The sequence below is a fragment of the Emydura macquarii genome, unplaced genomic scaffold, assembly GCF_026122565.2.
Source record: "Emydura macquarii macquarii isolate MOO-44397 ecotype Brisbane River unplaced genomic scaffold, CSIRO-AGI_Emac_v2 contig_2805, whole genome shotgun sequence".
NCBI classification, from domain to species: Eukaryota; Metazoa; Chordata; order Testudines; family Chelidae; genus Emydura; species Emydura macquarii.
In genome coordinates, this window is record NW_027132942.1 from 1,127,459 (window position 1) to 1,151,614 (window position 24,156).

The window sequence follows — 24,156 nt, forward strand, 5'->3', positions numbered from 1 at the left end:
CACCCAGGCCCAACTGGCTCTGCTCACGTCGGGGCATAGCATGAAGCCCTGACTTTCCTCACTCTCCCCGCCTGTGAAATGGGGATGCCGGTGCTGCCTCGGCACTCAGGGGAGGCTGTGGAGAGCAGTGGCTGCTGTTTGTAACTGGGTTAGAAGGTGTCAAAAGCGGCATGTGGGCCAGTGGAGCTGGGTGCCCATCACTGTGGTATCTAGGCACCGGCCATGGTGGTGTCGTGTTACTGCCAAACACGTTAGGGCCACTCCCCGAGGCCGTACCCCGGGACTGAAGTTGCTCAGAGGGTGGCCCGGCGCAAGGGCTGGGTGTGTCCTGTGGGGTGTGGTCCAGTGTGATTGAGCAAGGGTAACACACAGCTGGGATGACGGGAAATGTACGGAACAGAACCGCGTATTTCAGATAGCTCTTTGTTCAGGCCCTCCTCAGAGATTCCCTGTCGGTGAGGGTTGGGGAGGGTCCGGTGTCCAGGCTGCATCCAAAGCTACAGACACTGATTTGTCCTCTTAGGATTATGTCTACACTGCACAGTTAACCTGGGTCTGACCTGGGTTTCAACCTTAGCCTCCCCAGACCATCTACACACACAGAGAGAGACCTCTGATCTGGTTTTGGAGGTGCTCTAAGCCCAAGATAACGGACCCGGCTGGGGGGGGGGTTTAGAGCCTGAGTTCTGCCCAGTTTGCAGTGAGGACACAGGTTAAACCACTCCAGTGCTGAAAGTCCTCCAGTGCCTTCCCACAATTCCCCCCAAGGGCAGATAAGTTCTCCCACAGTCGACTGGGAAGGAATCCTAGAGAGACTCAGCCCGTGATGGGACCTACCCTCAAACACACGGGGGGGGGGGGGGGAGTGCAGAGACAGTGAGGACACAACAGTGCGGGGGGGATGCTAACACCCGGGCGCGGCTAGCCCCGGTGCTCAGATTGAGGGGCCAGCCACCAGCAAGCATCCACACTGCACTGTAAACCTGGGTCTCCTGGGTCTTACCGGCATGCTGACGTGTCCATACTGCACTACACACACCTTCTGACTCGGGTCTGCGGCTTGACCTGCGTCCACACTGCAAAATGACAGGGCTTGGACCTGAGTCCCAGTGGGATTTGGGCTCTGACCCACCTTCCCAGCTGGGTCCCAGGATGGAGGCCCTGAGTGCCTGCTGGCCCGGGTCAGACTGATTTGTGTGTGGACGGAAGGGGGGCTGTGGGCTCAAACCTGAGTCAGGCTTAACCTGCAGTGTGGACGTCCCCTGATGATAGACTCATGAAAATGCCATTGCTCTGCTGGTGGGAAGAGTCCTGTTGAACAGTCTCCTGATCGCTGAGAAAGTGGGGCAGTCCTACAGCCATTCAGTGAAGTGACTTGATCACAAACGATAAATACTTACGTAGGGAACAAATATTTAATGACCGGCTGTTCAGTCTAGCAAGATATAACAGGATTCAACGGCTGGAAGCTCAAGCTACACAAATTCAGACAGGAAATCGGGTGTACATTTTAAACAGTGAGCGTAATTAACCATTGGAACAATGGACCAAGGGTGGTGGTGGATTCTCCATCGCTGACAATTTTTCGATGAAGATGGGATGTTTTTCGAAAAGATCTGCACCAGGAATTCTTTGGGGGAAGTTCTCTGGCTTGCGTCGTACAGGAGGTCAGACTAGGTCATCACAACGGTCCCGTCTGGCCTTGGACTCTGTGAAAACGTGAGCCCTCCTCTGTGTCGCAATGTGCCACTGCTGGGATATTCAGGGGCTGTTTTGGTTTTGCTAGTCAAATCACAGGTAAAATGAGACCCGAGCCACGGCTGGTTCAGACAAGGTAGAGTAATTACCGGGAATGCAAGTTCAACTGAGAAAATTAGAGCTTGTGCACAAAATTACTACCCAGAGGAGGATAAATAATTGCCACCCATTATTCCAGCATCAGGAGACCTGGTCAAAATAGCTGCTTATAGCCAAGGGAGGCATAATTGCTACCTAGTACCAGTCTCATGGAAAGACAAAGATCCATTCACTACAGGTGCCCTTTCCTCCCCACCCCTCCACAAGAGAGGGTTTAACTCGACAGGGGAGTTACAGGAAAATAACAGGACTCGCTCTTCTCAGTGTCTGGCAAGTGAGTAGAGAAAAACCCGGGTCTATGGGCTCAGCAGTGAATGTTGCATAGAAGGAGGCTGGGTGCCCCAGCGGACAGGGAGTCCAGAGACCTGGCTTCTCTTCCCAGCTCTCCCACTGGCCTGCCGGCTCTCCTTGTGCAAGTCACTTTGCTCAACTTCTCCTTCCCCTTTGGCCGTATGGCTGGCATGCTCTTTGGGGCAGGGACCGGTGCGGGCTGCCTCTCGCCAGGTGTGTTTGTAAAGTGCCCCGGCCCTGGCTCTCAGGTGGGCACCCCTGGAATAGTAGTGAAAAGATGAAATGTTGTCGCAAGCGCCCCTCCGGATGATGCCAGTAGCAGCGCAGCGGGCGAGACGGGACTGATGTTTAACCACAGATGGGGACTCCCACCGCTGGTGCTCTCGGCTGACGCCTCTACACTTCGCCTGGCCTGGCGGAAGAGGCTGGTTCCCCCGGCCGCTCTCAGCACAGCGTCAGTTACACGGCAGCTGGAGGGGTAAGTCCTAGTCAGGACAGACAGACCTGCTCTCGCTTCCATTGAACTAGCAGGCAAAAATTAGTGGCGTGGCCACGGCGAGGCAGGGAGCAGGACGGGCTGGCCACCCGGGTACATACCTGGGGTCCTGGGTAGGGCTGGACTTGGAGCGGCTGGCACGTCGCGCTGCTTCCGTTGGTGACACTCTAGCTTAGTCCAAGCCAGTGAGTGGGCGTCTCCCCAAGCTGGAAATCATACCCCTGGCTTGCGCACAGATGTACGCTTAGCAGGGCGCATGAAGGGCTGGGAGCGGGCGGTGTGGCCATGAGCCAGATGGCTGGCACCAGTCTGTGTTCTCACATGCTGGGTGACTCGTTCCAGGTGTCTGGCATTGGCCACTGTCAGAGACAGGACACGGGGCAAGACGGACCATTGGGCTGACCTAGTCTGGCCGTTCTTATGTTCTAGTCTGGGCTCTGCCGGGGAGGGGCCTCTTTACTGTGGAAGAAGAACTCTGAGGACTTCAGTCTCTCTGGGTCTCATCTGTAAGATGGGGCTAATGATACCTTATCTCCCAGGAGCCTGGAAGGGCTTAGTTATTATTTGTCCAGTGCTTAGACGCCTCAGATCAAAGAGGTTATAAAAGCACTGTGTATTGTACATTCTGATCTTAAACTGCCCCTTTGGAAAGGATTCGTGCTGCAACACGAAAAGGTGCCACAATCAAGTCTTAAAAAGGGGAAGGAAAAAAAGCAAACAATTTCCTTCTCTCTTGCTTGCTCAGAAGGTCTCTCTCCTCTGCACTGTGTAGACAGGCTAGGAGCTGAAAGTTAACAAGCTTTGCAATGAAATATGTCTTCCTAGACAGCCTCTATTAAGATGGGTGAAAAATGGCTCCTTTGTTGAGAGCTCTCATCGGAGAGTCGAGTCTCTGTCTTTAAACACCTCTGCCTTGCTTGTCTTCCCTCGTGAAAACAGACAAACGGCATTAGGCTGAAGCAGAGAAATATACCCACTACGGCACGGAAAAGCCACTTGACTGCGCCTGCAATATTTGCTCCCGCATCTCTGGATGAATGCAGAGACTCAGAACCGTTAACTGTGTCCCCAAATGGTGTGGTTCTGCAGATGCAAATTTCAGAGGGGCTCGGCGTTTGGGTTTTCATGCTATATATAAGGGACAGTTGGGAAGCCGGGGGCGAGTCCCAGATTAAAATTCCCCTGAGTTGTGAGGTGCTCAGGGAAGGTGTTTTGGATAGGACCCCGTCTTTAGCACTTGTGTCCCCACTTGTATGGAACATGCAGTTCCCTCATTTGCAGGCACATGGGAGGATCTCATACCCCCGAATAGAGCAGCACGGGAAAGTCCACAGGAATTCCATTTCATGGGAAATTCCAACATTTTTGTCGTGGAAAAAAAGTGTCAAATTTCAAAACTTTTCTGCAAAGTGAATTTTTGGGGGGAGGGGGGAAGTGTCATTTCAGGTCATTCAAAATGTTTTGTTTTGACTTATTTTAATTTAATTTAATTGTATTTAATTTTATTTTGTTGCCCCTTTTTGACCTGAGCAGCTAGGCAGAATTCGGGGGCCCTGGGAGTATTTCCCCTAGAAATGGAAATTGATGGAGTCTGATATTTTCTTTGATGCTGTCTTGTTTATTTACAAGGAAGGTACAAAATCCTACATCTCTGAACATAGAAAGATCCAAGAACATAAGACGCAGTTCCTTAGCTAGCAGGCCCCATAGTTTTTTAGCCAACATCAAAGCCAAAAATGCTCTCTGGCCTTTTCTAAGGTCACACTGTGCATACAGTCTGCTACTTGGCTTTTTTTGTCTCTCCATCTCTCTGTTCTTATCTGTTCCCATTTCTCTCTCTCTCTCTCTCTCTCTCTCTCTCTCTTTCTCTCTCATTTTCACACATACAAACACAAACACACCCCATACCTACTCAGTCAAAAGATCCTGGCTGGGTTCACCTACACCTTTTGTTTAGGTGGGGGCTAATGCTTGTGGTTATGTTAATTAAAGGGTGAATTCACACCTATCAATCTCAGTGAGATTCAATCACAACAAGGGTTTCTCCCAGTTCATAACAATATTATAATTTATAAGAAAAAAGCAAAATAGATTTGGCAAAGGAAAAAACCAGACGTTCTGTTATGAAAGCGTTGAAATGGAATGTTTCGACCTTATCAAAATATTTCATTTCAGTATTTTTTCGGAACAAAATTTCCTCAAAATCGACAGGCTGGCATGAAAAGTTTCAATTTTGACGAAGTGGTATTGTGCAATGGGAAACTGTTCCACTGGAAGATTTCCCCCAGTCCTGCTCATGTGTACTGCCGGCACAGACATGAGAATGGCCTAAACAGCTTGCCAAAGCAGTGGAGTCTACCTCACTGGAGATATTCAAGATTAGATCGCAGTAAAATCTCAGTGGGACCGGGGAACAGGAATCTCCCGTTTCTGACACACGAGATGGAGACGGATCACCCAAGTGGCTTTCCCAACCCTAACATCTCAAATTCCATAATGTGCTAATTGCACAGCCCCTAAGGGTTAGATGTACCCCTGATGTAACACCAGTCTGATGTTGTCACAGGAACCTGCAATGCTACTGATAAATAGATACAGCGTGACTGGAACTTGTGTAGTCACTTCCAGCTCGGCAAAGAGGGTGGAAAGGTCAACCCTATTGATTAGGTTGCATTTCACATCCTTGATGCGCAGGTCATTCATGGTGCAGAGCACTAGTTAATCAGCCTATGATATCTGCAGTCTGTAATGGAGATCACCAAAAGAGCGATGCTGGACCCAAGGAAGGGCGATGTTAAATGACTAAGGAAATGCCTGGCTAAGGCGCTAACTAGGGCTGGTCGAAAATTTTCCATCAAATCTGGTTTTTAATGGAAAATTGGAGTTTCGATTAAACTTTTTTTTTGGCAAAAAGCATCCGCTTTCCGCAAGAAAATTCACTTTTTTCACCAAAATATTTCATCTGAACCCAAACGTTTTCAGCAAGATGTTGGCTGAAAATGGGAGTTGTGGTGCTTTGTGGGAGCTGTGCTTTGCCCCCCATGTTCCCATTCTCCTCCAAGGGCTGGGATCTCCAGCTGGACTACATCTCCCATCATGCACCATGGTCAGGGTTTCCCACACTGCATACAGTTTTGCCTCACTAAAAGGGGAGACCGTGATGCATTGTGGGATATGTAGTCCAGCAGGTGAGCCCAGCTGATAAAGGGAAATGGGGACATGAGGAGCAAACTACACTCCGAGGAAGCACCGCAATTCCCATTTTTTGTCAAAATCTTTCAATACTGAAAACAAAAGGATTTTTTTTTTCATTTTCGCTGAAGATTTCGGAGGGTTGAGGAGTGGAATTTGGAGCGGCTCAAGCACCAACTCCATCTGGAAGAGCAGCAGAAAGAGGTGGGAAGCCTCAGTGCACAGGTCTACTGGGGAGAAATTGGGTTTTATAGTGTGGCTCCAGTCACCTGACCTGGTCCAGGTGCACATTCCCGTCACATGACACCAGTGGTGCGCCACTATTCAGTGCATCCAAGTAATAACACACAGACAGAGTTTCTGCTTGGAGATCTGTGCATTAGGATGGCAGTAGAAGCACTGCTAAGGATTATGAGCATTGCATTTCTTGCCGTTCATTTCCATTTCTTCCAGTCCTCGGGAACATCACCGTGCAATGCCCCAGCCTTTTGCTTCTGGGAATGCAGCGCTAACCCAGCATATGCTCTGGGTCACACTTGGCCAAGGCCAGGCGGATGCTGTTACCGGTTTGTTTTCTCATGGATCTTGCCACTGGGTTTGAACCTTCCAGGGCAGCCGTTCCCCCGCGGGAGTCACTCCGAGGTCCATGGTCAGGCCTGTGGTCAGTGCTGACTCTGCGGAAGTGTCTCAATTGCTGGGTTAGAGGTTTCACTTCTGGCATTGCTCCACGTGGTTTTCTATCTGCTCTTGCAGCCAGATGTCAAACACGGAAGTGAAGGCCTCTTTTGTCTCTGGTAAATAAGGGACCTGCTGGGTTTTTTTTCAAGTGCCTCACCGTGACCCTGTATAGAAGAAGCCACCCTGCATTCTCGAGGGTCAGGAGAAGAGGGAGTAACTTGTCTCCATTCTGTGAGGTCAAGTGCCCCAGACCGCTGGGCCGGCTGCCTGCCAGCTGCCAAGGAACTGCATAGGAAACACATTCAGGATGCTGACCTCAGGGCCAGGACAACACCTAACAGCTGCAGTGGATTAGTGTTTGCAATGGAACCGCAGGCCCAGGCCCGCCTGGTGCGTGACCTGAAGGGTTGGGTCTGTTACCCCTCCTGGGACATGCACAGCTGTGGGTTTGACTCCCCCCAGTGTGGCAGGGTAAGAGAGCCCGATGGTAGCCGTGGACTCCAGTCAGGGGCCAGGTTATGGATAATTCCATGTCAGGTTAGCGTGGGGGCTCTTGGTCATTGTTGTAATTCCTCCTGTGAGACTCTTGACATCAGCTCACTTCTTTTTTCCCCTGCCTGTATTTGAATATGGCCCTTTCCCATCCTAAATGCTCTTAATCTTTACATTAAGGGCTCCAGTCTGATCTCGCTGACACCGGGTTGACATCATGGGCGCTCCGCTGGCCTCAGCAGAGTCGCTCCTGGTTAGCGTCAGGGTGCGTGAATCAGAGTCAGGCCCTGCCGCTTAAAAGGGGGGTAATCTGATGTCAGGGGAGACTGCAAATATTTAGCCTGCTCTTGAAAGAGCCGCCCCTAGTTTGCATTGTGCCTGGCTCTCTGGGGAGGAGTTAATGCTCCTCTGCACAAGGAAAGCTCTCCCCAGTGGATTTACAGCCTTAATTTTCAGGCGTGGGCCAGGCCTCCGGCCTTTGCCGTGCCAGGCCCCTGGTCTGTGTCCACAGAAAGGTCATGTCCCACATCTGTCCTTTCTCTGCTAGAACACCCATTGCCTCTTGGTGCCGCTGAGTGACCCACTGGTGTGGGGCTCTCGCTGCCCCCTTATAGAAGGGAGGTGTCAGATTGGGGGTGAAAATGCCCCCACTGGCAAGTCTCTTCCCATCTCTCTGACCCACGCCCATGGAGGGTGGCGTCTACTTTAACTGGGGGGAACCAGGAATACAAGACCGAGGCTTGCTGCTCCTGGCGTCAGAAGACCTGGGGTCGGCTTCTGACCTTGCTCCCGTCACTTCCTCCCTCAGCCATTGTCCTGCCTCGCCTTTTGCGATCGTAAACCCTTGGGCGCAGGGATTGTCTCTCCGGAGGTGCCTGGTGGAGCACCGCGTGCGATGGCTGGTGCAGCGGGGATTGAACCGGCGCCGTCCTGAGCGCAGCAAAGCAAAAGCTGTTGTAGTTGGAGGTAAAGAGCTGCATCTGGCTGGCTGGTGCTATAACAGACTCGTATTCCCTGGAGGTCAGGAACCGGGGAAGGGGGGGGGAGAGACCTGCAGCACACGCTCCCCAGTGATGTAATAGGAATCCTGCTTTCCTAGTGCCAGGGGGCTGGATCACCTGATGGGCTGTAACAGAGGGGCTGGCCCAGAGAGCCTGGGGCTAAGCCAACCTGATTACAGAAGTGGGCCCCACCTGAGAGGAATCAGGTGATTCCTGGGGTAAAAGGAGCCAGGCTTAAGTAGTGATAAAGCCCAGCCAGGAAGAAGCCAGAGGGAGCTTCCTATAAAGGCAGGATGCTCCGAGGAGGCAGGTGCAGTGAAAGGGGGAATCTCAGGAAACGACCTGTGGCTATATCTGTAGAGACTGCAGGGAGCAGGAAGGATCCTGCAGGGCCGTGAGTCAGCGGGGGAAAGCTCTCCAGGCAGGGAGGAGGAGGACCTGATCAGGCAGGGCAGAGGCTGAGGAAAAGCCCCAGAGAGGGCAGAAGCTTTTGTTTCATGTGCCTGTGTTAAGACATTGTGGGCTTCTAGTTTGGGACAGCTGTGGCCCCTTGCTCTGGGGGTCCCTGGCCTCTGACTGCCAGAAGTTGGGAGGGGCCGACGGGACGGATCACTCGCCAATTGCACGTCCTGGTCGTTCCCGTTGAAGCACCTGGCACCGGCCACGGTCGGAAGACAGGATGCTGGGCGAGACGGGCCATCGGCCTGCCCCGCTCTGGCTGTTCTCAAGCCATGGGACGATGCTGCACCGCGACACAGCGGCAGCCTTGGCGGGTGGCGCCGTAGGGCCAGGTGCGGGGGAGCATCGCCCTGTCTTGAGGCCGGGCGTCTGCCCTGTAGGACGGGCGCTAGCCAGACCCTCATTCGAAAGGGTCTCCCTCCGCTTAGTCGCAGCCGTGGGCCGTGAGCACTGGGCAGCCCTCGCTGTTCCTGCCGGAAACTCTTTAGATCCAGAACGAGGCATCGTTGCGCTGAGGTTCTAGACAGACAAAGTGAGACCGAAGCAATGAGTCCTGGGGTCTGTTCAGTTTCCTGCACGAACAGATTTTGTGTTTTCTCCCCCTCCTCCCTCCGCGGCTCTTTGATGCCCAAGGGGGCCGTGCCAGGTTCAGAGGTTTGCTGGCGCAAGTGGCAACTGTACCAGCCCGTGTGTGAGTCTGGTAGAACCCAAGGAGGCCAATTAAGGCTGCTTCCATGGAAAATGGGCATTGTTCATTAGTGTAACACCAGCTCTGTGCTCAGCATTACCCAGTATGCCCCAGAGCTACCGTCCCTGCCAGGAACATCTTCAATCTCAGCAGGAAGTGCCAGGGCCAGGATGCATCGGGAAGCCCCTTTTTGGGTTATCATTTGATGGTGGTGGGCACGTGTTGACGTCTCGCGGGCAGCCTGGAAGAAGAAGGGTGGAGGTTTGGTGAACTCTAAGGGGGTCGTTCTGTGTGGGGCCAGCGAGGAGAAAGGCGTGGAGACGGGCGCGGGCGAAAAAGACAGACGAGCACCAGGGCAGGTGGTGGCTTGGGCCCGAGGTGTGACTCTGCTGCTCGTTCCCGGATTAGTCCCTTGTCTACACCCGCAAGTCTTTGCCGGGAGAGCCACACCGGTATAGCTGTCCCGGCAAACCCTCCCCGTGGAGACGCAGCTTGGATCTGCAGAGGAGTTTTCTTGCAGTTAGAGCTTATCCCGCTTCCCCAGACAAAATAAGCTGTACCAGCAAAGGGTCTTTTTGGCCAACATAGCTGCATCCACACCAGAGACTCTGCTGGCATGGCTAGGTTAGCGAGGAGGGTGGGTTTATTTTCACACCTCAACGTGGCTGTGCTGGTGAAAGGTTTAAGTACAGACCAGCAGCACGCCACGTATTCGTCTATGGCTCTCATGCAAATACAGCAAAGGCCTTCGTCAAGGGGGGTGGGGGAAAGTGAGAGTACTGGATCAGCTCCATACCCCTAGGAGCACCGCAGCTAGTTTTCTGAATCTCCATTCGCCCTGGCGTCAAAGGGTTTCGGCCGGAGATGCGTTGACCTCACGCTGCCACACGCAGCTGGCCCCACCAAGTGAGAGACATGCCGTGACTCTTATCCAAAACGGTCTAGCGTTTACAGTGGTCCTCCTCTGCTATAACTCAGGGCGGCTGATGAGGCCCAGGGAGTGTGCTGAAGTGGTTAGAGCAGAGGACTGGGAGACGGGACCCCTGTGTTTCCTTTCTTGGCCTGTGAACTTGGGTCAAGTCACTTTAACGACTCCATGCCTCAGTTTCCCCACTGGCGAGACCGAAGCTTTTGGCTGAAGCGTGCGCAACGGAGACGCAATCGGCATTTGGTGTGAGGAAGTCACTGGTGCAAAGACTCACCTGATGGGCCCAGTGCATCCCGGGAGTCTGTCTGCAGAGCTGAACGGAGGCACGCTAGTGGTGACTGGTCCCTAGTAACTCTGCACATTCCACAAATCTCCCTGAGATTCCCCTGCCGAGAGGCTTCCAAACAAGGAAATGCTCGGCCCCGTTCCTGGGATGCTGCGCCCGTGCTGGACACTTCACCCAGCTAACGGTCAGAGGGCTCAGTCCCTGGTGCTAATAATTACCAGGAGTTATTAACACCACTTATGCTCACAATCACGGCTGATCTTTCCCAGCCACCTTGGCCTGCGCTTATGTAAACAGCTGTCACGCCAGCCTATCCATCCTGCCTCCAGCCCGTGGTGCTTTGGAAAGGGGGCCAAGAAACTGCACGTTTCTAAGCAGCTGGATGACCTGGTGGCCTCTGTAAATTCCCTGGGTCGGAGCACAAACCCCGGTCACGGGGGAGAGTGGCTGAGCAGCCATCCAGGGAGCTGTGCAAAGGAGGTCCCGACTGGGAAGGGAGCGAGGCGCCTTTGCCCCTGCTCAGCAGGACGGGCTGTTGTCTTTTCGGGGTGACTCTGGTGCCTGTCGGGAGACGCGGCGGAGCGCTGCGATGGATCCCGCTCGGATGAATCGCGTCTGTCCCCAGCTGGATTGGACGGCGTCGTTCCCCGGCGACCCCGGCCAGCAGTACCAGCAGTCCGAGACTCGCCTTTGATGGGAGATGGAGGCTAGCGCACCCAAGCAGTTCTGTAGCTTCTGGCACTGTCCAGTCCCTTCGCACGGTAGCCCAGAAACCGCTCTGCCCAGGTTCTTCCTCAGGCTGTGGAATCCCCCACCTCTGCTGCCTTGGAGGCTTTCCGGGGCGCAGCTTTTTGGCTCTGGCTCTTGACTGAAGGCTTTCAGAGCCATTCTGCTGGCTGCTGAGCCTGCCCTTGTAGCCCTCTGGACTGCGATCCAGTTTGGTCTCTGGAAGTGAGCCGGGCTTGGGCTGGCTGGTAGAACCAGTGGGGAAAATTGGTCAGACCCGACACACATCCAGTTGTCCCGTCGATTTCAGTGACATTTCAATTCCCACAAAAACTGGGGAAAGGGAAGTTCTGACAAGGCCCAAACAGGCCGGTTCAGCACTTTCGGGATGAAATGTTTCAGCGTCTCGGTTTGAAATGCCCCTTGGCTCCGTTTTTTTGTATTTCGCACTTTATTATAGATGATGAAATGTACAAAGGCCAAATCAAAACAAAATGTTCGGTATTTTTGGTCAAAGGAAACATTCTGATGAACCCGATTTCCCCTCCCTCACCCCTTCCTCCTCCCAGGATTTGCCTTCATGGATATTTTGAAATTTTCATGTTTGGTTCCAATTTCAAAACGAAGCCAAATCTCAAAATCCTTTGATGCGGGATTATTATCCTCTAGCAAACTCCCCTGCCAGAGCTTGGCTCGGAGACCTCCAAGGAAAACCCAGGGTACAAGAGTTCTGGGTTTGGTTTTTTTCATTGCTCTTCCCTCAGAACGAGTGGTGAAGCAATGTCCCTGTGTAGCGCTGCTGTGAGAGCCACTCTGGGTCTCTTGTGCTTGTTAAATATCCGATTGGACTTGTCCCAGTGCTGACACCAGCATCCCAGACAGATTCCAGTTTGGGTGATTCTGTTCCACCTCCGCCACACTTTCTACCAAATGCGGCATCCTTCACGTCCTTGTAGGGTTGCTTTGTGCTTTTATATGCTGCCATGCTCCACTCCAGAGGCAGCCGCATTTCAGTGATTCCTATCTGTGTGGTGGTAAAAGTGATTTGGGATGATGTAACTGTTGTTAAGGTCCCATGTACAAATCAATCCAAAGGCGGGTTCTTCTGAGCCACTCGGTTCAAAACTCAATTGCAGTGTGTAACACCCAGAGGGTAATTCATCAGCTACTCTTCTTTTCAAAGGGGCAATTTTTGGAACACCGGGAATATAACTGGGTGCCCCCTGGTTTGTGATGTGCTTGTCTCTTCTAATTGCCAGTATTTTGTTTGTAGGCAAATTATGGACTTCTCTCTGAGGAGGAAGAATCAGCGTCCATTGATTTGTTTTGTTTTCCTTTGCTTTTAATGGTTTTCCACGAATTACAGCGTACTGAAAATTGGCCATCTCCTCCAGAGCTTTGTTGTAGGTCCACACCCCATTCTGCTCGGCACTACAAAAATACAGCATGCGAGCATCCTGGCCTCAAAGCGCTTTCAGTCTAAACAGACAAGACGTAAGGGGAGAAATGCTAGCCCCATTGACGACGGTGGAGTCGGAATTTCACCCACCAGGTGGATGAGACGAAGAAGGACTTGGCAGGGGTTGGCTAGGATGGGGTAGCAAAAAAATAATAGGATGCCTTAGCACCGGCCAGCTGTGAGTGCCATTGTTCTTGTCTGTAGGGCTGCAGAAATGATAACTGTGAGAGATTTGCAGGGCGTAGCTTAGGGGAACCTATTTGCAGCCGTGAGGATTTGTCCGTTTCAGCCTCCATGCGGGATCCCTCGGCACAATGGAGGGTTTTGCTCTGGGGCAGTCCTTTCCCCCCAGCTCGTCTGTCTCGTTGGCCTTTGCGAGTGACATTCTTCTTCTCCTCCCCTTCCAGATGCATCAGCTCTAGACCTGGACCCGTTTGATGGGCAAACACTGGCCCAGGCGCTGAAGTGGTACCTCCAGGAACTCCCATGCCCCGTGATCTACCCGGAAATATACAGCGAATTACTCTACACTGCTCAAGGTAATCAACCCGTTTGCTTTACCGACCCAGAAGAGTTAGGGGTGGGTTGGGATTTGGAAGTTCCCTGAAATGTATAGCAGATACCACCCCCGGGGAAGGGGCAGCCATGGGTCTCCTGGTAATAGTCTCTGCAGGGGGAATTCACTTCTCAGGATTCCTTCTCTCCTTGGACTCTTGAGACAAACACAGTGATGTGTTTTAATGCCCACAGGAGGTTGGAATAAAGGCTTAATGTCTCATGCCAGACATTAAGACAGTGGTACCTGCTTTCATCTCACTGGGGCCATGGATCAGGAAAGATTCCCTGCACAAAATCACCCACCCTGCCTCCTCATGGGCATCTCACAGTTCTTTAGCGGTCTCCCTCTAGAAGATCTTATGAGCCCAGCTAAATGAACTTAGCTGATCTTGTTCAGCTTGTGTTAGCTGACAAGGATATAGAATGAGGCGCCATCGCTGCAGGAAGCGTGTCTGCGTTGCAAGGGTTTCTGTACCAGAATGTTTTTCCGATGTAATCCATCCTCAGCAGTAGTATTTAAAGGCTCCATCTGAGATCGGGGTCCCATCGTGCTAGGCGCTGTACGTCCCCAGAGCACGTATAGCAAGAGCCCTGCTAGACGGTCCCTGCCCTGGAGAGGTCACTATCTAAATAGATGAGACAGACAAACGGTGACCAAAAGGGACTGTCATCTTCAAGTGACTTGTCCAAGGTCACCCTGGAAAAGCAAGGAATTGAACCCAGACCAGCGACTCCCATGCCCAGTCACTGCTTTACTCACGTTTCTCTGAGCTGTGGCTTCCTGGTAACTGATGTTCCGAAGACATGGAATCTCGAAATGATCTGAACACGTTGCTTCCCCCATTCTCCCTTCCTAACAGGCATCTTCAGGCTTTTCTGTATGGGAGACAGGGACAAAAGCCAGTCTATAATAATCTCTTCAGGTCCCTGTTCATAATGACCCCTTCAATCCACTGGGGATGGATGGATGGAGCGCTCTTCAGAGCGCGTGGGAACCCCCCCACCCCAAGTGTTATATCAAGGGCAAGAAATCGATCGCCATTAAAAGTGACATCCCCGCCTCCCCTCCCTGCTTCATCCATCATTTGTCATGCAGCCGGCAACCTCTCGACCCTCTGGTATGTCAGAGGGAAAGCACGCACCTCTGCAGAGCCCGTTTTCCCGGCTGTATCCGTCAATGGGGTGGCATCCCGAGATGGACACAGTTGACAGGGGTCTGATGGTAAAACATTAATGAGCCACGGAGAGCCCTTCACCAGAAGAAGTATCGTTTTTCTCTTTCGATTCATTCTTCAGATGCTCTTCCTTACTGCAGCCAGTCCGTGAAGGGAAAGCCTCGAAGCCAGGTGCAAATGAGTGACTTAGCTACATGTATCATTGAGATTTAGGGGCAATAATGGGCCAAATCGCCCCCTTCTGTCGGTGGAGTTACCCCAGCGGTGAATGTGGTCCCCCACTAGCGTTGAATCCCAAAGGAGCCCGGAGTGTTATACAAACAGAGATAGACAAATGACAGCTATGGGTCACTTTGCACACTGCTGAAATGCAGCTGGCTCTGGGCTGGGCCCCTCGTAGGCTCAGCAGCGGACAGGCAGAACGCACACCAGGTTAGGGCAGGGAGCAAACGCTGCGCAGCAGTTTCGGAGATAGCAGTGACGAAACAAACACCAGTCCTTAACAATGCCATGGTTTTATGTCGTTTCCCTTCCCCGTTGCGTCGTCTGTTGTCTAATGTTTGCAGCGCTGACGCCTCCCCTTCCTCCTGGGACTCGTCCCATGGAAGTCATGCGTACGGGCGATACACATAAGGAAGGCTTTTCCAGAATCAGGGCCTCAGACTATAAACTCTTCAGGCAAGCACCTGAGAGGCCAATCCTTAGCCGGTGTCAGCTGTCGTAGCTCCGTTAAAGTCTAGCGAGCTAGGACAGTTGACACCAGCTGCAGATCTGGGCCTTTACCGCTGAAAAGCATTAAGAGATCATAAATAATCATGAAAATGATCATTATACAACTCACCAGCACAAGCCAGTCCCGCCCTGCTCCACCCAAGGCCTCGTGGGGACATTTACAGTAGGATTTTCAGCTGCTTTTTTCCCCTTCCTTTTTAATCTCAATTGAAAAGAAAGGGTTAAAAGACACTGAAAGCTTCTTGAGAAATCAGGTGCATATGCCTGATATCTCCCTCTGCCCTTCATCCACCACCGCCACGCCCAAATGCTTGCAGGGGGGAAATAACCACATGGATAGCAATGGGTATAGCGTGGATAGTAACTGCAGCCACTGTAGATGAGCTGCGTGCTCTGCCCAGCAGCTTTTAAGAGACACTCGGTAAATGCAAGGGTGCGGATGGTATGGAGCAGACAGGGCAGCTGTTTGGCTGTATGAGGGGTTGGGCTGGCTGTGCTCTTTGAGTCTCCTGGGTTAGACGCTTAGAACACCTGAGACGCCCCGTCAGGGGCCAAGCAAAGAGGAGAGCGGGTGATGGGGGTAGGAAATTGGGCCCTCCGCTGATGACCTGACTTGTAGAAGAGGGTCCTGTTTCTTGTGCCTGCCTCTGGCTTGATCGGGGGATTCAACAGGTGTAGTATGAGAAGGGTGGCATCTCGGGGCAGGTGGAAACCAAGACAGGCTGCGCTGTTCAGCCCTGCATCCGAACAGCCTCCAAGGCAGGGGGATGTTGAGGCATCCGAAGCTGCAGAATTGAGTGTTTCATTCCCTAGCGCGGCTTGGGCTCCGCCAACTCCAGGAAATCCTGTCCTTCCATGGGGATAACCTAAATTCCTGTGTGCCTGACAGCGGTGCAGAGAATCACGGGCCCCATGGCAGCTGCTGCCGTATCTCAAGTAGGCACAGTGCTTTCCAGAGGGACAGGACTTGCTCCTCATGGTGCGCTGTGTCTGGGTGCGATGGGGGACCATGGCCCGGTCTGGGGAGTCCAGCACCAGCAGGGGCGCTTGGGCTCACTTAGTCCTTGCGCACCAGGGAGTGCGTGTATAACTGGCCTGTAACAGAGACCTCAGCCAGAGGCCATAGTCAAGGATAGGAATTGAACCCAGGGCCTCCAACATGGCAAATCACAGGCTTCTCCCACTTGCGCTAAAGGAGCGCTCCCTCCACCACGGGGAAGTAGTGGGCTGTTATAGTCCATGGGCCCAGCCACTAAAGGGAGACGAGCACACACACAGCAGGCCAGGGGACTGAAATGGTGTGGCAGCACAATGGACGAGGGAAGTCTCTAAGCTCCCTTGCCCTGTTCCTCCTTCTTTCCCCCTCATACCCTTGCAAAACCGAGCACTGCTGAGCTGTGTGCGCCGAGGAATTCACGAGTCCGCTTGTGCTTCTGCGGCAGGCGGTGGTAGAATTCCTAAATAATCCTCACCCGTGACGTGAATCACAACAAACGAGCTCTCCTCCTCAGACCAGGGCGAAGGCATTGCACAATCCCCCAGCATCCAAGAGCCCCTCCCTTGGATTATTCACAGCCACAGACCGAGCCAAACACCACGAATTTCCACCCAGCAGCAAAGAGTCTAATCCCTGCCCTGGGGCGGAGATGTGACACCACAGCCGCCTGTGCCCATCTCCGGTGGTTATCGGGGCAGAGACCAGAGATCCCTCAGCAGTCCTTGAAAATAGCCGTGGGATAACCCCAAGACTCCCTCCCTCAGCAAAGTGAGTGTGTGTGTCTGCGGGTGCATGTGAGCATATGCCTGCTCAGCCAACATCACCGGTAGCGACCGTTTGCTGAGATGCCTTGAGTGTTACACGCCCTGCAGGAGCAAGCTCTCTTCAGTCCTAGAAGTAAAGAACTGTCAGTCAACTATAGGCCTCTGCAAGCAGAGCAGAAAGCCTGGTGAGAGTCTGGATCTGTCCTTTCTGGTCCATCCCATTGTAGGGTCAGGAGCAAAGGTTCGGACGTGGTCAGATCCAAGATCTGGGTTACGGCCTTTCTCTAATAGGACTAAACCTCTGCTGGTGACTGCGCAAGCAGAGCTACTCAGCTGATGCTGATACTGATACTCAGTCCCAACGCTGGCCCAGTCCTTGCTTGTTTTTTACTCTATCAGGCAAAAATTCTCACTGACATCAGCGAGAGAGCTTTCCTGAGCGAAGACTGATGGCTCCGGGGGTTTGCTCCTTAGCAATGACTCCGAGGGGTAGGCATGACTTGCTGGCCTCTTGTACAGGTGCACGTATGTCTCCTAAATAACAGCACCCAGTGACAAAACCAGTGGCACTTTGGAGAAATCCACCCTGCAGCGAAGGCAGCAGCGAGGTTCTAGCTTGTCCCTCCTGGAAGGAATCACAGATACTGACTGGAAAATGCAGGAAGCTGTGTCCAAATACCACCGCACAGTCCTCATATTCTCTCTGCTTCATAGACACTAGAACAGGTGGTGTTGCCTCAAACACTGAAAGGATCTAGGCTCTGAGGCGGTGTGCTCTGCCCAGGCCAGAAGTCCAAGTGGCTGCCAGCTCCCTGTACTACCGGCCCAGGAAGAAAGCGTTATTACAATACTTTGGCTCAAGCGCTCGGGACGATTTTACTGTAATCTTGTCAAGTTTTGGCTTTATATGGGCATAAAAAAATCTCTGCTTTTTGAGCTCAGGATGTTGGAAGCCCCTTTCGGTCTCTGTGAGTTTTTTGGCCTGTGCTTAAATACGTTAGATTGTTACAGGTTAGGTTTTATTTGAATTTTTCATTGAAGCGACAGGCCAAGTGCTTAGAGCTGGAAAGACTCAGGCAGGCAGCAATCTTCAGTTCATCCAGCAGGAGAGCTGGGATCCAAAGACCGGCTAAGTGATTTCTAGGAGAGAGAAAGCAGGGAGAAAGCCAAAGAGCAGAATTTCTTCTTTCTGTTTATGAGCCCCCACCAGGGTATATACGCACCTTGCACATGTGGGTGAATTTATCCCCATCACACCAGCATGAGGCAGGGAAATGTGATTCCCAGTTCACAGATGGGGAATGGAGACGCAAAGTGACTCCCAGGTCACACAGAATCTGGAACAGTGCTGAGAACTGAACCTTGGACTCCTAGATCCCGGTTCAGTCCTCCTCCTCTTTTGTAAGGGGACAACTCGTTGCAACCAGAATAATGCTCCGCTCACAGGGCTGCAGGCTGGGAACTTGCTGCTTTGTTCAACGGCATAGCAAACGGAGAGAGGGGAAAACTCCCACAAAGGAAGGTGTCAGGATCCTGGGCAAAGACCGGCAGGAGCCAGGACCTGGAGCCAAGAATCAGAGCTAGTATCAAGGTCAAGAGTCAAGTCGGAGGCAGAGTCAGGACTGAAGCCGCGGGCAGAGACAGAGTCAGGAATTGGGCCCAGGATTGATACCAGGTGTGGGGGTCTGTGCAGAGATCCAAGAATCCAAGGCAGAGCCGAGGTGAATACCGGGAGGTCAGAGGCTGAGAAGCAGCATGGTCATGGCAGCTATAATCAAAGAGCCGTAGGGTTAGAAGGAACCACAGGGTCCAGCTAGTCTAACCCCCTGCCAACAGGCGGGATTGCAGCTAGCCAGGGATCCACTCCATTGCCTGGACGGTGGACATTTCCTGGTGCACCTGATGGGCTTAGATAGGACCCGGGAGCCAATCAAGGATCGCTGAGACAACTCTCAGTCAGATCACGGGAGGCAGGACTTCCCCTGGTGCTCAACCTCCGGGGATTGTGGGCGGCAGGGAGCGGGTAAGGTACAGCTGCCGCCCGGTGGCAGTGTGGGGATGTTGGTTGCCTAGTGGAAGTCCTGCTGATCCTCACATCAATCAGGAAGGGGTGGGGCTCCATCCCATAATACATGGGGTAAACCGTTATGGCCGTTCACTACTTCAGCCTTGTTTTCCACTCAGGTTCATCAGTCGTTCTCAAAGCCTGGGCCGTTAGCACGGAAGCCCTTCCCGTGACTAGACAGAGCTCGCTAGCTAGCTGTCTGGGTGGCTGATGTTATTTCTTTCGGGGTTGCATCCAAAATGTACCGGCTGCTTTCCAAATGGATAGGAAGATCCGCTCCCTGCCCAGAAGAATTTGTAGTGTCTCTCTGGCGTTTCTAAGGTACCTACCTGCCTGGTATCTAAAGCGCTATGGAAGGCTTTACCTTGACCAGCGTCGTTCTGGAAGCCTGTACACAGAGTAGGTCGGAGACGGTTTGAAGCCATCTCCAAGAAGCGTCTAGGGTGGCGTTGCCCAGCAGTGGAATTTCATGAGTTCACAAGAAAAGATTCGGGCTCGGACAGTTTACTAATGGTGTCTCCTCGGCTTCCAGCCCACCACTGAGCATCCTTCCTTTGTCCTGGGCTGCTTGTGACTTGTACAACCCAGCCAGCTGGAACTTGATCTGATCCTTTACCCAGAGTGGAAAAACTAATCTCGGACCAAGCCCTGCAGGGGATACTGTAGGCCAGGGAACTATCTTGTACTGACAGGGGCTGTGCGGGATGGCCCAGTAATGCATTCCTGTCTTCCGTGTATCGTGCCCTCGAGTGCTGTCTTAGCATAAGCAAGTGGATGTGCGAAAGGACTTAACAAGCAAAGACTTAAAAATGAATAGGCAAACATCACGATTCTTTAGGGGTAGCAGAGTAGCCTACTGGGTAGACGACTGGGCCGCCAGGAGACCTGGGGTCTTATTGCCAGCTCTGCCACTGGCCTGTTGGGTGACCTGGGGCAAGTCACATCCCTGCCCTGTGCCTCAGTTTCCCCATCTGCAAATGGGGGGTAATGATCCTGACCTCCTCAGGAAAGCTCTGGGAGATTGGAGCTATAAGGATATGCCCCAGCTCTTATCTAGCGCTGTTCATCAGCCACTTTCGTTCAGTCCTTACTTGTCTGGATGTGTTTGGCCTGACCAAATGCTGAGTCAGGATCTCAGCACCTGTCCCCAGAGCTTCCAAAGTGCAGCTGTCACACCCCCACAAGGCTCTTGTACCAGATGTTGTACTCGCGGCCACCACCATCAGCCAGTCGGATCCCCTAGGCCACGGTGCCATGACACACCTTGAGTCTCTCGGCCCCACGTTCCTCCGACTGGCCTGATCTGCCCATGAACTCATGAACACTGCTGGAGCGTTACTAGTCCAGTAGCTGGGGAGGTGGTCCTTTTACTGTAGAAGTACACGCTCACAGCCCCAGAGGGCCCACGTTTTATTCCCCACTGGTATGTTCTTGACAGGGGTCCTGGCAACCAAAAAGAACTTCCTTTACTGAATGCAAAGCCCTGCATTGTGGCTGTGCTCTTCCTGGTGTCCGTTTTTTCTAGCAGCTCGGTTTCTTGGTGACCTCGGGTGTGTTTCTCAACCTGTGGAGGTGTGGCTGAGAGGCTCGCCTATCTCCCGTACTGGCGGAGTTACTGCTAGAAAGATTGCCCCGATGATTGCTCCCGGGGGGAAGTTGTGCAGCGTCCGGGGGCCCGGATTCACAAAGGTACTTCGTAGCTGCCTCGCTCCCACTGAAATGAACGTGGCCTAGGCACCTCAATATCTTTCTGAATCCAGCCCTTGCTGCACACAGCACACGTGTGCGCCGGGGAAAACACTGAGATCCTGATCCAGCATTTAGGCAGGCAAAGCATGCGCCATTTGATCTGTTAGGGGCCGGTCGCAGCCGTTGACAGATGGAGTCTGGGGGACAGACAAGGCCAATGCGGATTGTGGTCAGTTACCACTGAGTTCTGGGATGGAGCCAGGTCTCTACATGGGGCAATTTAGCTCTCCCCCCAACTCCTCTCGGTCGTCATTATCTCTATTGGTAGGGCAGCCTGGATCGCTTGGTAAGCTGGGTGCCAGCAAACAAGATGTGTTTGAATCCGGCTCTGTGGAAATGTCTATGCTTAGGAACAGAGACTCTAGGCCATTCTTCCAGGACAGGGGACTCTGTTCTGGGAAGCAGTGGCGGAAAAGGATTTGGGGGTTGTGGCGGGTAATCAGCTGCCCGTGAGCTGCCAGTGCAAAGCTGTGGCTAAAAGAGCTAATGCGACCCTGAGATGCATAAACAGGGGATCTCGAGTAGGAGCACATAGAGAGGTTATGCTACCTCTGTGTCTGGCACTGGTGCGACCACTGCTCGAATCCAGGGCCAGTTCTGGTGCCCACAGTGCAAAACAAATGTGGATGAACTAGATACGGGTCAGAGAAGAGCCACAAAATGATGAAAGGATTAGAAAACCTGCCTTACAGTGAGAGACTCAAGGAGCTTAACAAAGCAAAGGTTAAGGGGTGACTTGGTCACAGTCTGTAAGTGCCGACCTCTGGAACTCGTATGTGATAACAGGCTCTTCAGCCTAGCAGAGAAAGGTATAGCGTGATCCAACCGCAGGCAGTTGAAGCTAGACAAATTCAGACAGGGTGTAAGGCAGATTTCTAACTGTGAGAGTAAATAACCACTGCAACCATTTATCAAGGATCATGGTGGATTCCTCATCACTGGCAAGTTTTCCATCAAGATGGGCTGTTTTTCTACAAGATCTGCTCTAGGGATTATTTGGGGACGTTCTCTGGTTTGTGTTATGCCGGGGGCCAGACTAGATGACCGCCGTGGTCCTCTCTGCCTTGGAATCTATGAATCCAGAGATACCCCTGCACATAGGCATATGCATCTAACATGGCATTGTGAAAGCTGAACCAGCCAAAGAAAGGCAGCGCAGGGCAATCTAGGGATAAAGGTGAATGAGTCTGACTATCTGTTATTATTTTATTCTATTATAGGATATAGTGTGTGCCACTCCAATATAGCTGTGCCTCACAATCCTTTCTATTGATCATTATGAAGTTGTCTCTTTGGCCCAAGCAGTTAGCTAATATTGGCAGCCCGGAAGCTCTGTTTCGATCAGAACGAGATATCGGTGATAGAAGTCAGATATATATGGGGTATCATCTTATGTATGTACAAGGCATTTATTCCTTGCTCAGAAACCTCCGTGTCTGCCCCTCCAGGGAGTTGTGTGCTCAGGGAGCTGTGTCTCTGCTTCCTCTCTGGCTCACAGCTCCTCCTCTGGCTTGCTCTGCCTCTAACACACAGCCCACAACCAGGAGCCTAGCTCCTGCCTTTGCCAGCAGGGAAGCCCCTGTTCATCTGAGCTGTCACCTGGCCTATTGTCATGGGTGGTCACCACCACTGTCTGCAGCTGGTTTTACTGCATAACGTGGCTCCGTTGCACGTTCCGTTGAGCCTGAAAGAGGGTGCCTGGCCCTCATTGGTTTTAACGAGGTCTGTGATCGTCTTTGCAGCTGAGGCTAAGGGCTTGTCTACACTTAATACGCAGCAGGTGCGCCGCTGTGTGGATGCTACCTATGCCGATGGGTAGCTAGGTCGACAGAAGAATTCTTACATTGGCCTAGCGCTGTCTACATGGGGACTACGTCACTCCAGGGTGTGGCTCTTCCACGTCCCAGAGCGACATAGCGATACAGGTCTCAGTGTAGACTGCCCCTGAGACTCTCCCGGTGGCAGCCATTAGCCCCTTCCAGCATAGCACTAACATCCGTGCAGTGGTCTTATTTCCAGGCCCTCCCTGGCTGAGTGTGCAAGCCCCTGCGCACGCAGTTAGAAACCTTCTCCCAAGTAACGTCAATCAAAGTGCTATGATAGCAGGAGCCTCTGCCCTCACCAGCGCATGAGGTGGTGTTATTTCTGCTGTTTCGCACCCGGGCTTCCATCTTAAACCAGGTCCTGGATGAGTGCAGACACCGACGGCCGCTGCTGAAATACATTTTCCCAACAAGGGGCCCTCTGTGTACCCCAGGTCTTGATCTGGCCCCATCCCCACAGTACATGAGCACCTCACAGGCTTTACGGTTCTTCTCCTCCCACACCCCGGCGAGGCAGGGCAGGGCTATGATCCCCCTGGTACATGGGGGCACTGAGGCACGGAGAGGCTAAGTGACTTGCCAGGGACATGCAGGAAGGCTGCAGCAGAGCAGAGAATCGAATCCCCATTCTTCACCTCGCATGCTCACCACTGCCCCATGCTGCCTCTCTGTATGCCCTCAGCAGCCTCGCTGGTCACTTGGCACCTCAGCCTGCACCGCCCCGGCCTTCAGAGCCACCCATTGCCACGCTGTAGCTCACAGCAGGCCAGAAAGGGGTCACTGTTGAGCAACATGAAGTATTCCCTTGCAAGGGAGACTCCAGCACCTGGCTCCGTGTCTCCCACGCCGCAGTGCAGGTCGTAGCATCACCCAGGGACCGGCAGGGCAGGCCCAGCAGGGCACCGTTTCCCTTTGTTTCTGAGATCCGCAGACTGTCCTTCCCACTTGGTGCCCAGAATCTCAGTGGCTCTGCCAGGCAGGATCCCGGTCACGGGGTCACCCTAACGGCTAAACTTCGGCTTCTCTTCAAAACTTGGATCCCTTTCCCTTCTTCTGAGCCCAAGTTTTGAAATAAGATTTCCCCCTCCGGACAATTATTGTTGCTGTTATAACTACCCGAGACCTTCCTGTCTGAAGGAATAAAACATTTCCACCTTCAGCGGGATTAGCACGTCTTTAAATCATGCTCTTGGCTCGCCTTGGAGGGACCAAAGAACCCAGCCAGGAGATCGCTCTGGGGAATGCAACTGGCTAAATTTCACGGGGCTGAACAAGACCAGATTGAATGAGCTATTAACGAGCGACAACGCCTCGCTTTCCACGTCGCCTTTGGCTTTTTTCTCCTCCTCTGATTGCCTCTTTGGCCAGCCATTGCATCGGCTAGAGGGCTCGCCGGGCAAACGAGTCGCATGCCCGCATGTTGCAGGGATCCCTCCACACGCATGGCCACGATGGAGCAACCACATTTCTCCTGGGATCCCCCCCTCTACTCCCACCTCAAACCTCCATGACTCAGCTGTCAAACCACTGCTCGACAGCCCCAGAGACTCAGAGCTGGAAAGCTGCCTGTTCCTGGAGCTGCCGCTTCCCAGTTCTGACCCCCCTCTGAGGATCGCAGGGCCAGCGCACGTTTTGTGAACTGTAGACTGCTCTTGCAAGCAGAGAGGTTTGAACTCGGAGCTACAGGGCAGGAACACTGGGCCTGGTAAGTACTCACGTAGCAGCCTGGCCACGGTCGGG

General features: G+C 52.8%; 1 protein-coding gene across 2 annotated transcripts in view; it reads left to right on the top strand.

Annotated features, from left to right (window-relative positions):
* Window positions 1-24,156, top strand: part of LOC137166177 (phosphatidylinositol 3-kinase regulatory subunit alpha-like) — a 130,095-nt gene that overhangs the window by 94,769 nt on the left and 11,170 nt on the right. For both annotated transcript variants that reach the window (XM_067567821.1, XM_067567822.1), the window contains one exon: window positions 12,961-13,092. In XM_067567821.1, the coding sequence (XP_067423922.1) occupies window positions 12,961-13,092 (132 nt within the window). The remainder of the gene's footprint in view (window positions 1-12,960; window positions 13,093-24,156) is intronic.